Source organism: Coccinella septempunctata, chromosome 2 (genome assembly GCF_907165205.1).
Source record: "Coccinella septempunctata chromosome 2, icCocSept1.1, whole genome shotgun sequence".
In the NCBI taxonomy this organism is placed as follows: Eukaryota; Metazoa; Arthropoda; class Insecta; order Coleoptera; family Coccinellidae; genus Coccinella; species Coccinella septempunctata.
The window spans coordinates 35133852-35150334 of record NC_058190.1 but is presented as its reverse complement, the minus strand read 5'-3'; the positions used below and the strand labels follow the sequence as shown (position 1 = coordinate 35150334).

At 38.2% G+C, this 16483-nt stretch overlaps 1 protein-coding gene across 2 annotated transcripts in view; it reads right to left on the bottom strand.

Moving 5' to 3' along the window:
• Window positions 1-15717, bottom strand: part of LOC123307235 (transcription factor SFL2-like) — a 33030-nt gene extending 17313 nt beyond the window's left edge. Inside the window, exons 1-3 of one of the 2 annotated variants that reach the window (XM_044889464.1) lie at window positions 15227-15717; window positions 14887-14936; window positions 1046-1323 (exon numbers count right to left, since the gene is read on the bottom strand). In XM_044889464.1, the coding sequence (XP_044745399.1) occupies window positions 1046-1323; window positions 14887-14935 (327 nt within the window). In that variant the 5' untranslated portion in view covers window position 14936; window positions 15227-15717. Of the gene's footprint in view, window positions 1-1045; window positions 1324-14886; window positions 15177-15226 lie in introns of those variants that run through there. The other variant, XM_044889465.1, reaches the window with a different exon arrangement.
• Window positions 15718-16483: the final 766 nt, after the last annotated feature.

Genomic DNA, 16483 nt, shown 5'->3' with positions numbered 1-16483 from the left:
GATTCATCAGAAAAGACGACCTGATGCCATTCCACATTCCAATGTTGTCGTTCTCTGCACCACTGTAATCGTTGCCGGCGATGCTCAACCGTAAGAGGTAACACAAGATGGGGTCGATAATGCTGCAGTCCAAAAGACCTTATACGGCGGTAAACCGTTCGAACAGTTACAGGATCGCCTTGTTCTCCAAACACTCATCAGCCAAAGATCGAGTTGTCGTAAATCGATCTCTAATGGCCATAAGTCTTACGCCGATCTTGAACTTCATTTGTGCCCCTTCGACGTCCGGTGCCTACTGTTCTTCGATTTTGGGCATTATCGAACCACGCTTGACAACATCTCATAACAACAGTTGGATTTCTGTTCGTACGGTTAGCGATTCCTCGAAATGACAACCCCGCCTCCAACCAATAATTCGACCTCTTTCAAATTCACTTAGCTGGCGATAAATTCCGCGTACACGAGCTCTAGGCATTTTAACAACAACTAAATATCGACATTGGAACTCCTCAAACAGCTGGTTTGTTGAAAAATTTAAAAAATTTGCAAAAACGACAACAATATTTAAGTAACAAAAAATATTTATTTATTTTTTTATATTTTAATAATTTACTCCTTGCTATACTATCTCTATGTTCCACCAAAAAAAAAAAAAATAAAATTTAAACAGCCCCTCCTGTGTTTCTTTGTTAGGTAGTAGATATACGTGTTTCTTATGCTTTCTAATACATGCTCTCAATTTACATCATCTGCAGTGCTACCTAGAGCAAAACAAAGCTGTTATCATATCCCCAAAAAAGATGACTCTGAATTTTCTACAAAATAGTTGATTGTTGTTTTGTTTATCACATAAGTGACATCTGTAGACACTGTGGCAGTTACAAGCTTTTTATTTTTTCACGATATTACAAAAACAATACATGTTTTTCTAAGCGAAAACGCACGTAATTCAAGGACCGCAAACCGAAGCCATTCAAGATTCAACTATTCAGAAACGAAAAAAACTTCAGTCGTATAATAAATGAATAAATTCGTATAAACCTACCTCTTGCTTCTCCCCGTTTCCGTCCTCTTCCTCCAGCTTGTCAGACTCACAGTCCGATCCCCTCCCCGACGAGGGAGACTGGACAATCTCGAAGCTGTTCCCTTTGGTATTCTTCAGGGTTATCTTCAGGGGCGGAAGGGTAACTTTGGTAAGTTTCACCTTCGGCTGTTTGATGTGATGAAAGAGATGTTTGTATAGATAGATCTTAGAGGTGAAGTTCACGTTGCAATCCCAACATCTCAATGGAAGTGATTCGTCGTCACTTGAGCAGGATTCGTCTGTAAAAAAATAACAAGTTTTAACTAAAGAGGAAAAAAAATTAAATCATTAATATGTAATTGGAAATGCATTTATAAATATGAAGTTTAGTTGATTTTCAAGGTTTTTTGTTTCATATCGTTGTAATAAATAGCAATATTGTGGTAAAGAGGGGTCTATAGCGTTTCAGTGGTCAATTCAAAAAGCGGGAAGGTACAATCTCACGTTCGAAACCACTAATTTATATACATGGTTTTTAATTTATTATAATTCAATTCAATCAGTTCGTCATCCCGGAAATTCAGACATATTTTCATTCGTCAAACGAAAAAAAAATTTTGGAAAATTTTTTCATTAAAAAACTAATGTTCATTCATGTTATTAACATTCCGAGATGAAATGTTTATTTCAATAAATTTTCACATAAAAAATTACTCGAAAAGTCTCTCCATTGGCTGCAATTCCAAACCTGCTGAAATTTAAAGAAGACGTTGGTAATGTACTGCCATCTTTTCGACGAAAGTGGAAACTATTGTAATATCCGCAACTTCTACTGATCGTTCAAGTGCTGGCAACAACCCAAATTCTGGAAAAATTTCTCCCCTTACGGATAATACGGATGGCGAGAAAGTCTCGTGGTAAAAACTCCTCTTAATCGGAAAATGAGTTATACAGGGTGGGCCATCCATAACTTTCCACCCCGAATTTTGAGCTTTGTGATGGAATAACGAAAAAACGCCTAGACAGGTAAAATTTTGTTGAAAGGGGGACAAATAAGGGTGTCCAAATGAGTTTGATATCACAACCCCTCTAGCCGCGACCCCTAACAGCTATCATTTTGAATAGGGAAAAGGGGTCGAGCAGCACCTTGTTGGAAAGGCAATTCAATTTACTGCATGAGTGTTTTTTTTTCATCGCTTTATTATTATACAGAGTGACTCAGTATTCCATCAATAATTTTCACACGCCGAATTTGGATCTTTGAGATGGAAAAAACGCTCGGACGGGTCAAAAAATGAATTCGATATCACTACCCCTCTAGCCGCTACCACTTAGAGCAATTATTTTTGAATAGAGATAATAGGTCGTAAATCGTGCGTTTTCGTTTAAATTGAAATAATTGATGTTACGGTATAATTGCTAGAGGGGTTGTGATATCGAGTTCATTTTTTGACCCGTCCAAGCGTTTTTTCCATCTCAAAGATCCAAATTCGTTATCGATGTTATCGATGGAATACCGAGTCACTCTGTATATTAATGAAGCGATGAAAACAAAAAAAATACACCATGCAGGAAATTGAATTGCCTTTCTAACAAGGTGCCTCTCGACTTTTCCCTAAAAATGAGAATTGTTAAGAGTTACGGCTAGAGGGGTAGTGATATCAAACTCATTTGAACACTCTTATTTGTCTCCCTTTCAACAAAATTTGACCTGTCCGAGAGTTTTTTCGTTATTCCATCCCAAAGCTCAAAATTCGGAGTGGAAAGTTATTACTCCAATAAATTCAATCCCAACATTGAATTTGCATTCAAACCAGCTAGTGCGCAGGAGGTTGGAGATGTAGTCTGGAGTCTTGGTTCGAATGCACAGGGAATTGACAACATATCTGCTAAAATGCTCAAGCTATCACTCGAGGTTATTCTGCCTTTCTTGACGCATATTGTAAATGTTTGTATTGAATCCGCATATTATCCGGCTGCTTGGAGGTACTCTGTTGTTAATCCCTTACCCAAAGTGGCAAACCCTGAATCTGTATCCGATTTTCGGCCGATAAGTATATTGCCTATTATGTCGAAAGTGCTCGAAAAGATATTATATCGCCAACTTTATGATTATGTCACAGTCAATGGAATTCTCACTGCCGCGCAGTCGGGTTTCAGAAGGGGATATAGTACTACCACACTGCTGTTGAATATAGCAGATGATATTTTGAGATCATTGGATAGGGGTCATGCTACAATTTTAACTTTACTAGATTTCGCCAAGGCTTTTGATACCTTGGACCATGATCTGCTTTGTGCCAAATTATATTATTTTGGTTTTGATAACGCCGCTTTAAGGTTTTTCAAGTCTTATCTTTCTGGTAGATATCAGAGGGTTCGACTGCATGGAATTTTTTCTGAATATTGCCAGATAACTTCGGGTGTTCCTCAGGGTTCTATTCTCGGCCCTCTCCTGTTTTTGATATATATAGCGGATATGTATCGAATAGTCAGATTTGTATGTATTTATTTTTATTGCGATGACGCTCAGGCTCGCCTTTCCTTTCACCCCTCTCTTATTGACCAAGCTGTTGAGCAAATAAATCATGATTTGTCGGAGATTGTGAAATATTGTAAGAAAAATAATTTGAAAATTAATGTCGGCAAATGTTCCTATCTGCCATTCTTTCCCAGAAATGCAATCATGATGGCCGATGTCCGGATGGGAGGTGAATCGGTTCCCTCCTCCAGTTCCTGCAAAAATCTTGGAATTGTATTTGATTGCCAGCTGAGATTCAGGGAACATATATCACTGATACTGAAGAGATCATTCCTTGCTTTGAGATATTTGTATAGACAAAGACATTTCCTTGACATATCCTCGCGTAAATACCTTTGTGAAGCCCTGGTGTTGTCTATATTGAAATATGGTCTGATTCTTTTTTATCCTTGTCTTGATGCCGTGGCAAGATCTAGATTGCAACGGGTTCAAAATTCATGCTGCAGATTCATTTTCGGTTTGAGGAAGTATGACAGGGGGGTGAGTCAGGCGATAAATAGACTTAAGTGGCTCAGGGTCGAGAATATCTTCAGGTTGCAGATGGCTATCGCGGTACATCGCATATTACAGACATCCATTCCACCATATTTGCGAGAGAAACTTGTTTTCAGAGGGGATGTTCATGAGGTCGCGATCAGGCATGGACAGAGGCTTATGTTGCCTAGTTTTCGTTCAGCCACGTTTCAGCGCTCTTTTACGTTCAACGCTGTGAGGCTCTACAATGAGCATGCTCATATGTATGAGTTGACCTCCGTGAGTTCGCTGAGGTCGGCATTAAGGGGACGGTTGTTGACCGAACAAAGCTGTTAAAAATGTTTTATTTCATGTACTTTATTAGAAAAATTAATTGTTTTTTTTTTGTATGTATTTGGAAGGGTTAAGTTGAGTAGCTTATGCTAGACTTCGCCCTTGTTCTGTGAAAGGATGTATTTTTTTAACATTCAAATAAAGGCACTATTATTATTATTATTATTATTATTAATGGCCCACCCTGTATTTGCCTATGCAGAATATTGAAACTGAAAATTAATTACGTGAGAATAAAGGATTTGGCGATGTACCTAGGAACGGTATTTTTCGATTCGGAACATTGTTGAAGAAGTGGAGTTTCATGTCGGCTATGAAGCAAGAAGCAAGTCTCGAGTTAAAAGGAAAATCGGTTTAGTTTAGACGATAACCTGCCCATAGGAGATTATTTATCAATTCAATATTCGGAGATAATCTTCAGTATTAACTGGCTGATTCAATTAATAGCAGAAATTCAAGGTTAGAGCGAGGAATAATTGGGTATCCACCCACGGGAGGTGGAAAAGATATTTGGTTTACGAAGTAGGAAGGGAAATGATAAAAGGAACCAAAAAGGGAAAAAGGAAGGAAGTCGGAAGTCGAGAGTCGAAAGTCGAAGTTAGAGTCGATTCAGAAGACCGAGAGTACTTTCGGAAGTTCGGGAAATTTAAGAAGTACTTCAGAGTTAGGTCCCAAAAAGGAAAAGGCTATTCAGGGAATACTTTTTTTTTAAGTTAGAGCAGGGCGTTAGTTCACCTACGCTCACGTAGCTCACCAACCGTTGGAATATGGGTTAGATCATTCTAATTTTGCTTAGTTTTTTCTAGGGGGTAGTAGAACGCTTTAATGAAATGTATCGTAAGATTTTCTATCTTTTGCCACGTTTAGCCCACGATGCTATATCGGGATTTACTCGAGCGTCGTGGAGACCTAGAAGATTCTGAAGATTAGAATGCAGAAAGAAAAAAAGGTTCTATGATGTATGCACTTTCAGCTTCAGCGCTGGGGCACACGACTGCAGACCTGCACAAAACATGTAAAAAAAATCGTCAGGTATACATACTCGAGAGTCTCAGATTATAAAACTGTATATGCGCTACGTGTCTCTGATAATAAATTCATGTTAATCTGACAGTTTGCGTGGTAGAGCTCTGCGTACGGAAGAGTTGAAAATGGTAAAAAAAATTTTTTGATCGTGTCAGATTTTCAGAGGATTTGTTAATTGGACCCAAAGGAAGCTAATTTTCAAGAGACTGACAATTCGGACGTGACGCAAGGTTACAGCGGTCCTTTAAAAATGCAAAAAAAATCGTTACTCGTACAATGTACTCGTCAGATTCTGATACAGATGATTAATCTCGGCGTTGCAGACGTGTTGACCATTAATCTGACACCTATAAAAGGGGTTTCTCAATCTGGCAGTTCGAAAATGATAACAATGCTTTTTTTTATATCTCTCTTCCTGTAGCTCTAATCGTTTTTGTTTTCATTATGAAAGTTGTAGGTAATCTAATTCTATGAAACTTTTATCTGAAGACATTTCACATACCTTTAACCGTTTTTTATCAAGAGAGTGATGTACTTACTATTTTCCAACGAGTGAATTTTCCGAGGACTTTTCGCTTCAGCATCGCTAAGCGCTTCGCATTCATCGCCATATATCTCAAAAACATTTCAACATAAAAAAATTGCTTCGGACGAAATTTGTAGAAAATGTTATACTCTAAAACATAATGAATGCGAAAACGTTCAGGAATGAGAATGGTGAAAAAACTGGTTTTTGTGACCTTTATTGGCAATTTTTGTTGTCGGCTTACTGCAACTGTCAGATTACATTTTTTCTTTTATTCTTTAATCATAAGCTTCAAAAAATGAAGAATGTACACGCGACTTTTTTTTGCAAGGTTGTCGACCTCCCACACATTTTCGTCACGCATAAATCGTTAGATTAAAGGAATATACTCTACAGCATGTATTTAATTAACCACATAATAATAATATTTATTGATCATTTGAGACATAACAATGTATGTATAGAACAGATCATAAAAAAATTAAAGATAATTCGGACATTTGCTAAATCGACGCTGAGTATGCACAATGATGGTTTTTTTTCTTCGACAGGCAGTCCTAGACAATTATGTATCCATTGTATCCCCATATATAGGTCTAATTTTTAGCAGAGGTACTCTACACAGAGTCCAAGGTTCATATTAATCTGATTTCCCTCTTGGACTTCCCAACTAATAGTTTTTAGTTGAGGAGCCCATCAATTACCAAATCATCTCGAACAACAAAATATCTATTAGTTATAGACATTTTGTTGCAAAAATAAATTGAGATGTTTCACATTTGAGTTATTGATTGAAGAATTATTAATTCAATCCAGACTTATGCCCAATAGTGTATACATCGCAGTAAGATTTATTCTTTTCATCTAGACTTTTTTCTCTTCATCTTTATATAGTCCGGGAGGCAGGGGCTTTTTTTTCAAGGAATAACATCCCGGCTGAATTTAATACTGTAGGTTGTAGTCACATTGCGAATGACGAAACCGACCGTCAGCTTCAATACCATCGGTGGGTGAGGGCGTGGGAGGTGGAACTTGGGAAAAAATGCAAAATTTCAAGTGATTTTATCCTGGCTGAAATTTTCTATATGTAATATTGATGTTAATTAGAAACAAAATAGTGAAGTCAGCCGATCAGCGAAGGGTGGAAAATACGTCAGTCGAGCGCGTGAACTTGGGAAAAAAATTTGAAAATCAAGTGATTTCATCCCGAATGAAAACATCTCCATATGATTTATGGAAATATAAAAATGACCGTCAGCTGCGTATTTAGCGGGGGAAAGACCGTCAGTCAGAGCAAAAATGTATAAGCGCGCTCATGCATTTTACGGCGCGCGGAATTTTCAATGGTCTGACTGACGGTCTTTCCCCCGCTAGACACGCAGCTGACGGTCATTTTTATATTTCCATACATGTGAGAAATCATATGGAGGTGTTTTCATTCGGGATGAAATCACTTGATTTTCAATTTTTTCTACCAAGTTTACGCGCTCAACTGACGTGTTTTCCACCCTCCGCCGATCGGCTGACTTCACTATTATTTTTCTAATTAACATCAATATTACATATAGAAAATTTCAGCCGGGATAAAATCACTTGAAACTTTGCATTTTTTCCCGAGTTCCACCGCCTCCCACGCCCGCACCCACCGCTACTTGACGGTCAGTTTCGTCATTTGCAATGTGACTACAACATACAGAATTGAATTCAGCCGGGATGAAATTCCTTTAAAAAAAAGCCCCTGCCTCCCGGCCTAATATTTCATTTGGATTGAAATTTCCGATGGTATATACCGGGTGGCAATTTAAAAACTTGCCAGGCTAATTATGTCGCGACAAGGATGTTTTCAGAGAAAATGCCGAAACAGATCAAATTTTATACGGAGGGCGACATATTTTGAGCAGAATTGTAAGCCGAAGTCTCCTCAACCCTAGGTGTAAGGGCTATCACCCCTAAATTCTTAATAGGGAATAGGGGTGAGATTAACCTCAATTGAAAGATCAATTGTCCCTCTACATGAATGCTATGGTTTGCAAATTTTTATTGATTTCTTGAAGTAGTTAGAGGAGGTGACATTTTGAAAACTTGCCAGGCCAATTATGTCTCGACAAGGATGTTTACAAAGAAAAAGCCGAAACAGGTCAATTTTTCAAGGGAGGGGGACATATTTTGAGCAAAATTGTAAGCCGAAATCTCCTCAAACCTAGGTGTAGGGACTATCACCCCTAAATTAAATTAATACGGAATAGAGGGTGAGCTAAACCTCTATTGGAAGACAATATGTCCCTCTACATAATAATACTATTGTCTTCCAATTGAGGTATAGGGTATAGCTCACCCTCTATACCGGTGTGAACCTAGCAGACCGTTTCCAGCAGACCGTTCGACGGAAACACATGAACGCGGCGACCAGTGGCGTACAGCCAAAATTTTAACACGGAAACTATTCGCCGGAGCATAATCATATTTGGAATGTATGATCTTTATATCGATGTGATTAACCACACAAAAAATCAGCGACTCGCATAGGGATCCAGGGGGTGATTCGTCATCCCCTAAATTTCAAAATTTTATAACACGGAAACTATTCGCCGGAGCATAACCATATTCGGTATGTAGGATCGTTATATCGATATGATCAACCACACAAAAAATCAGCGACTCGCATAGGGATCCAGGGGGTGATTCGTCATCCCTTATATTTCGAAATTCGATAACACGGAAACTATTTGCCGGAGCATAACCATATTTGGCATTTACAATCTTTATATCGATGTGATTACCCACAAAAAAAATCAGCGACTCGTGTAGGGATCCAGGGGGTGATTCGTCATCCCCTAAATTTCAAAATTTTATAACACGGAAACTATTCGCCGGAGCATAACCATATTTGGTATGTAGGATCGTTATATCGATATGATCAACCACACAAAAAATCAGCGACTCGCATAGGGATCCAGGGGGTGATTCGTCATCCCTTATATTTCGAAATTCGATAACACGGAAACTATTCTCCGGAGCATAACCATATTCAGATTGTAGTATCTTTATATCGATGTGATTAACCACAAAAAAAATCAGCGAATCGCATAGGGATCCAGGGGGTGATTCGTCATCCCTTATATTTCGAAATTCGATAACACGGAAACTATTCTCCGGAGCATAACCATATTAAGAATGTAGGATCGTTATATCGATGTGATTAACCACACAAAAAATCAGCGACTCGCATAGGGGTCCAGGGGGTGATTCGTCATTCCCTAAATTTCAAAATTTTATAACACGGAAACTATTTGCCGGAGCATAACCATATTTGGCATTTACGATCTTTATATCGATGTGATTAACCACACAAAAAATCAGCGACTCGCATTGGGATCCAGGGGGTGATTTGTCATCCCTTATATTTCGAAATTCGATAACACGGAAACTATTTGCCGGAGCATAACCATATTTGGCATTTAGGATCTTTATATCGATGTGATTAACCACACAAAAAATCAGCGACTCGCATTGGGATCCAGGGGGTGATTTGTCATCCCTTATATTTCGAAATTCGATAACACGGAAACTATTTGCCGGAGCATAACCATATTTGGCATTTACGATCTTTATATCGATGTGATTAACCACACAAAAAATCAGCGACTCGCATTGGGATCCAGGGGGTGATTTGTCATCCCTTATATTTCGAAATTCGATAACACGGAAACTATTTGCCAGAGTATAACCATATTTGGAATGTAGGATCTCTATATCGATGTGATTAACCACAAAAAAAATCAGCGACTTGCATAGGGATCCAGGGGGTGATTGGTCGTCCCCTAAATTTCAAAATTTTATAACACGGAAACTATTCGCCGGAGCATAACCATATTTGGTATGTAGGATCGTTATATCGATATGATAAACCACACAAAAAATCAGCGACTCGCATAGGGATCCAGGGGGTGATTCGTCATCCCTTATATTTCGAAATTCGATAACACGGAAACTATTTGCCGGAGCATAACCATATTTGGCATTTAGGATCTTTATATCGATGTGATTAACCCCAAAAAAAATCAGCGACTCGCATAGGGATCTAGGGGGTGATTCGTCATCCCCTAAATTTCAAAATTTTATAACACGGAAACTATTTGCCGGAGCATAACCATTGTGGCATTTACGATCTTTATATCGATGTGATTAACCACAAAAAAAATCAGCGACTCGCATTGGGATCCAGGGGGTGATTTGTCATCCCCTAAACACCAAAATTTTATAACACGAAAACTATTCACTGATTTTTTTTGCGGTTAATCACATCGATATAAAGATCCTAAATTCCAAATATGGTTATGCTCCGGCAAATAGTTTCCGTGTTATCGAATTTCGAAATATAAGGGATGACGAATCACCCCCTGGATCAATATGCGAGTCGCTGATTTTTTGTGTGGTTAATCATATCGATATAACGATCCTACATACCAAATATGGTTATGCTCCGGCGAATAGTTTCCGTGTTATAAAATTTTGAAATTTAGGGGATGACCAATCACCCCCTGGATCCCTTTGCGAGTCGCTGATTTTTTGTATGGTTAATCACATCGATATAACGATCCTACATACCAAATATGGTTATGCTCCGGCGAGTAGTTTCAGTGTTATAAAATTTTGAAATTTAGGGGATGACGAATCACCCCCTGGATCCCTATGCGAGTCGCTGATTTTTTTTGTGGTTAATCACATCGATATAAAGATCCCATATTCCAAATATGGTTATGCTCCGGCGAATAGTTTCCGTGTTATCGAATTTCGAAATATAAGGGATGACGAATCACCCCCTGGATCCCTATGCGAGTCACTGATTTTTTTTGTGGTTAATCACATCGATATAAAGATCCCATATTCCAAATATGGTTATGCTCCGGCGAATAGTTTCCGTGTTATCGAATTTCGAAATATAAGGGATGACGAATCACCCCCTGGATCCCTATGCGAGTCACTGATTTTTTTTGTGGTTAATCACATCGATATAAAGATCCCATATTCCAAATATGGTTATGCTCCGGCAAATAGTTTCCGTGTTATCGAATTTCGAAATATAAGGGATGACGAATCACCCCCTGGATCAATATGCGAGTCGCTGATTTTTTGTGTGGTTAATCATATCGATATAACGATCCTACATACCAAATATGGTTATGCTCCGGCGAATAGTTTCCGTGTTATAAAATTTTGAAATTTAGGGGATGACCAATCACCCCCTGGATCCCTTTGCGAGTCGCTGATTTTTTGTATGGTTAATCACATCGATATAACGATCCTACATACCAAATATGGTTATGCTCCGGCGAGTAGTTTCAGTGTTATAAAATTTTGAAATTTAGGGGATGACGAATCACCCCCTGGATCCCTATGCGAGTCGCTGATTTTTTTTGTGGTTAATCACATCGATATAAAGATCCCATATTCCAAATATGGTTATGCTCCGGCGAATAGTTTCCGTGTTATCGAATTTCGAAATATAAGGGATGACGAATCACCCCCTGGATCCCTATGCGAGTCACTGATTTTTTTTGTGGTTAATCACATCGATATAAAGATCCCATATTCCAAATATGGTTATGCTCCGGCGAATAGTTTCCGTGTTATCGAATTTCGAAATATAAGGGATGACGAATCACCCCCTGGATCCCTATGCGAGTCACTGATTTTTTTTGTGGTTAATCACATCGATATAAAGATCCCATATTCCAAATATGGTTATGCTCCGGCGAATAGTTTCCGTGTTATCGAATTTCGAAATATAAGGGATGACGAATCACCCCCTGGATCCCTATGCGAGTCACTGATTTTTTTTGTGGTTAATCACATCGATATAAAGATCCCATATTCCAAATATGGTTATGCTCCGGCGAATAGTTTCCGTGTTATCGAATTTCGAAATATAAGGGATGACGAATCACCCCCTGGATCCCTATGCGAGTCACTGATTTTTTTTGTGGTTAATCACATCGATATAAAGATCCCATATTCCAAATATGGTTATGCTCCGGCGAATAGTTTCCGTGTTATCGAATTTCGAAATATAAGGGATGACGAATCACCCCCTGGATCCCTATGCGAGTCACTGATTTTTTTTGTGGTTAATCACATCGATATAAAGATCCCATATTCCAAATATGGTTATGCTCCGGCGAATAGTTTCCGTGTTATCGAATTTCGAAATATAAGGGATGACGAATCACCCCCTGGATCCCTATGCGAGTCACTGATTTTTTTTGTGGTTAATCACATCGATATAAAGATCCTATATTCCAAATATGGTTATGCTCCGGCGAATAGTTTCAGTGTTATAAAATTTTGAAATTTAGGGGATGACGAATCACCCCCTGGATCCCTATGCGAGTCGCTGATTTTTTTTGTGGTTAATCACATTGATATAAAGATCTTACATTCCAAATATGGTTATGCTCCGGCGAATAGTTTCCGTGTTATAAAATTTTGGCTGTACGCCACTGGTCACCGCGTTCGGGTGTTTCCGTCGAACGGTCTGCTGGAAACGGTCTGCTAGGTTCACACCGGTACCCTCTATTCCCTATTAAGAATTTAGGCGTGACAACCCCTACACCTAAGATTGAGGAGATTTTTGGCTTACAATTCTGCTCAAAATATGTTCCCCCTCCGAATAAAAATTGACCTGTTCCGGCATTTTCTCTGAAAACATCCTTATCGAGACATAATTGGCCTGGCAAGATTTCAAATTGTCAGCCCCTGTAACTACCTCAAGGACTCAATAAAAATAGGCAAACCATAGTATTCATGTAGAGGGTCAAGTGATCTCTCAATTGAGGTATAGCTCACCCCCTATTCCCTATTGAGAATTTAGGGGTGATAGCTCCTACACCTACGGTTGAGAATATTTCGGCTTACAATTTAGCTCCAAATATGTCCCCTACGAATAGAACTTGACCTGTTCCGGCATTTTCCCTGAAATCATCCTTGTCGTGACCTAATTGAACTGGCAAGTTTTCAAATTGTCACCCTGTATACTTATATACGTACGTTCATTATCGATTCTTTCGTGTTTGCCATCTGCCCATGACATTGGTCCCTTTCTCAGTTACTCTGAATAAACTCACCATTAGGAACAAACCATGAACCCATAATCAGATTGATCCCTTTCTTGGGTTGTTGGGTCTAAGCAGAGTGAGTAAGAACTACGAGAGGACCCAAGGAAAAGAATATTTTGCGTGAACGCAATCTTTCAATTAGATGGTCCCTTTCTTAGATCTTAGTAAAGCTGTATAAACTCATCTTATGAGCACTACATACACCCATATTTATTTATATGGTAATACGTGCTTCGTGCTTCCAATTATGGTGGAGACACTGATTGGCAGATTACGTTTTTGTGATAGTAGTCTGCCAATTAGATTCCTTTCTTAGGTCTTAATTCATAGAAACAGTTACTATCCTCAGTACCCAACTATGTACGTAACATCATCATTAGATTCATGCAAGATATTGTGGTAATTATATCACTGAAAAAAAATTCTCAAGAAATTTTCTACCTCGGAAACTATTCGCCAGATGGCGCTCAACGTTAAAAACGTTATTCAAAAGCCAGAATCCAGAAACTAGTTTTCAACTAAAGCGTACCTGTATTTTCGAAAATAACAGAAAATGCTTCGTGAGGGCTGAGTAGCTTTTGACGTGTTCAGTATACCTGCGCACTGAGTGCAAGAGCATTTGACTTCACATCAAGATTTATTTATTTCGACTTATATAGCTACCCCATCAAAATTTTGAATAGGTAATGTGGGTCGAGCGATACATCTTCGAGGCGTCTACATTCTGACTGTGGTCTTGCTGGTACAAGAATTAATAATAATTATTAATAAAACTAGTATTGACCAATATCCAATATTTAATTTCGATATAAAATCATTGACATTTAAAATGAGACTGCATTTTGCTGGAGACCAACTCATGATACTAGGACAGGCAAAACAAAATTATACTTCATTACGGTCCATAAAGGACTTATGGAAAGATCAAGAATATCAACAGGTAGTTAAAAAAACATTTTGGTAGTTACGCTGTTCTGATTATGGTTAAAGGAAGGTCATCCAACTTTATTCCATGTCAAAGCGTAAAAAAATAAGTGGGATTTTTCTCAAATTGAATGGACCTTTGGGGTAGTTCCGACATTCCCGAACAGTACTAGGTACTGTAGATATTCCCAGAGACGATGCCTATTGGCCCAGACGTTCGAGTTCTATTGTTATTCGATTGCGGGACAGTAAAACCACAGCCCTCTTAACACAGTTTAAGAGGGCTGTGGTAAAACCAGCAATATCGGAATTGACCCTTTGTGACGTGTTTATCTACCCACAATACCTTTTCAAAAACTTGAGGGGCAAATTTGCCTGCTAGGGGATGATGTTGGTAAAATGAACCTAATCAAAATACGTCCAACTACACAACAAACTAAAATTGACAATTCGAATGGTATTGGAAAAACTAAACGGTGATTTTTTTGTGGGACACCCCATATTATATGATTATCCAACTGTCATGCGGATTCGACGATTTTTGATCGTGTAAAAAAATGTAGATTTGCGAGAAATCACAAATGGTAAACCGAATCATACTATGACCATGACCTAACTGTCATACTCATTGATGAAGAAATTAAAAATCTATTCGAAATATGGTCCTAAGAGATGCATCATAAATAACTTGACTATAAAAAAATTCAGTCCTGTCCTGTACAAGAGCATGCATGAAAAAAAAGAGAATAAGAACACTAGATATGCCAATCACCTCATATCTACATCATGTTGTCGACATCTACAATCATGATGTTTTATTTACTTTATTCAAACATAACCATATAGAATATAGACAACCACAGTTGAAAGTAGAGCCGGCATAATTAACCTTAAAATATGGAAATGATTGAAGTCGACTCACCGTTGACCTGCCTTAATGTCTCGGCTTCAGACACATTTTTCATTTTCATCCTAAAACGAAATGAAAATATCAGCTACAAACGAAAACGGGAACATAAACCACACAAACAAGTCAGCTCATCACAGGCATAACATAAGAACACACATCCCGAGTACAAACGCTCATTAAAACCATAACAAAAAAGAAAGTAAAGTCCTCAATTTCATTCTTTAATTATTGAACAACGGCCTGAATAGATCGGCAACGAACAGTCAACTCCAACACAACTGCTATATCCACACACCCAATGCGCAAGTTATAACTCTTATAATCTATTTACATTTAACCAGTGTATACTCACAAGCATGGCTAGCAATTTAAACTAAGCGCTGGAATTCGGTGCGTATAATATAGACGAACCGAAGTTCTATGACAACAACTGTCAAACAGTTTTATTGATACAACACTAATGAAGTAACGGAAAATTAGTAAGAAAGTATCCTAATTGTTGTGTTCTTATATAAAGAATATCCGTGATAACTTTCTGTGCACAATCAGAACAGCATAGAATTCTGAACTCAACTACGCGACTGAACTCTGAAGGCAGGGACGCGTAGATGAGGTACGCGGGGGGAAAGGAGGTGCGAGGAGGACGAAAATATGCTGTGCTATGGTCGTTTTGTGGAGGGGCACATCTAGCGCAAGCGAACCAAACTGGAACCATTTGGAACCACGAAAAGTGGGGATGGCATGAAACTCAGTGAAACTTCCTTTGTGTCCTCGACGATGTTATATTCACACAACGGACTATGCGGATGTGAAACTGTATGGCGTTGCCTGGCAACAGCAAATTGTACTTGGACTTAGTTCACGGAGGGGCGGGAGGGGAGTTGATTTATGTTCTTTATCGCTGTTTCAGGTTTTGAAATGATAATGCTGATTAAGTTTTTTATGGTATAGGTTTATCGCATACGGTTATCTATGTTTTATGCTTACAATTTGTGATAATAGTACCTCCATCTTATTATGTTGCATTTCACGGGTCTTTCAACATTCTGAAATGAATAATCTAGTATATAGTGAAGTTGTTCTTTAAAAATTCGGACCGTTTGGAAATTAAGTTATACTTAGATATTCTAATTTTGTTAATAGTATTGGAAATGTGATTAGTCTCTGATTATTTTTATTTAATGTAGTCCTTGACTTAATGATGATTGACTGAAACTATAAAGCCCACTTTCACCGGAAACGTATTATCATAATTTACGACCTGATAGAATATACAGTATGAGAACTTTTTTGTACGGATCCTCATTGATGTTCAGATCAGAAACAATTTTATGTTTAGAAACATGAGATACGTATCTTATCGTAGCGTAACCAATGTTTTTTTACGCCAAGGAAAAAATAGGGACATTTAGAAAGAAGTATAGCTAATATTTTGATGAGGAATGACTTCCAAGGACGGGATGGAAAAATAACAATTGTATTTCATTATTTTCCTACCGTCTAGATAATACAGAAAGCATGAGTTGAGCAAGTTTCGAACTCAAGTCTCGCAGTCGGCTTTTATTGTAAAAAGTAATTTTGGATTAGTTACTCATTTCAAGTATGTAAT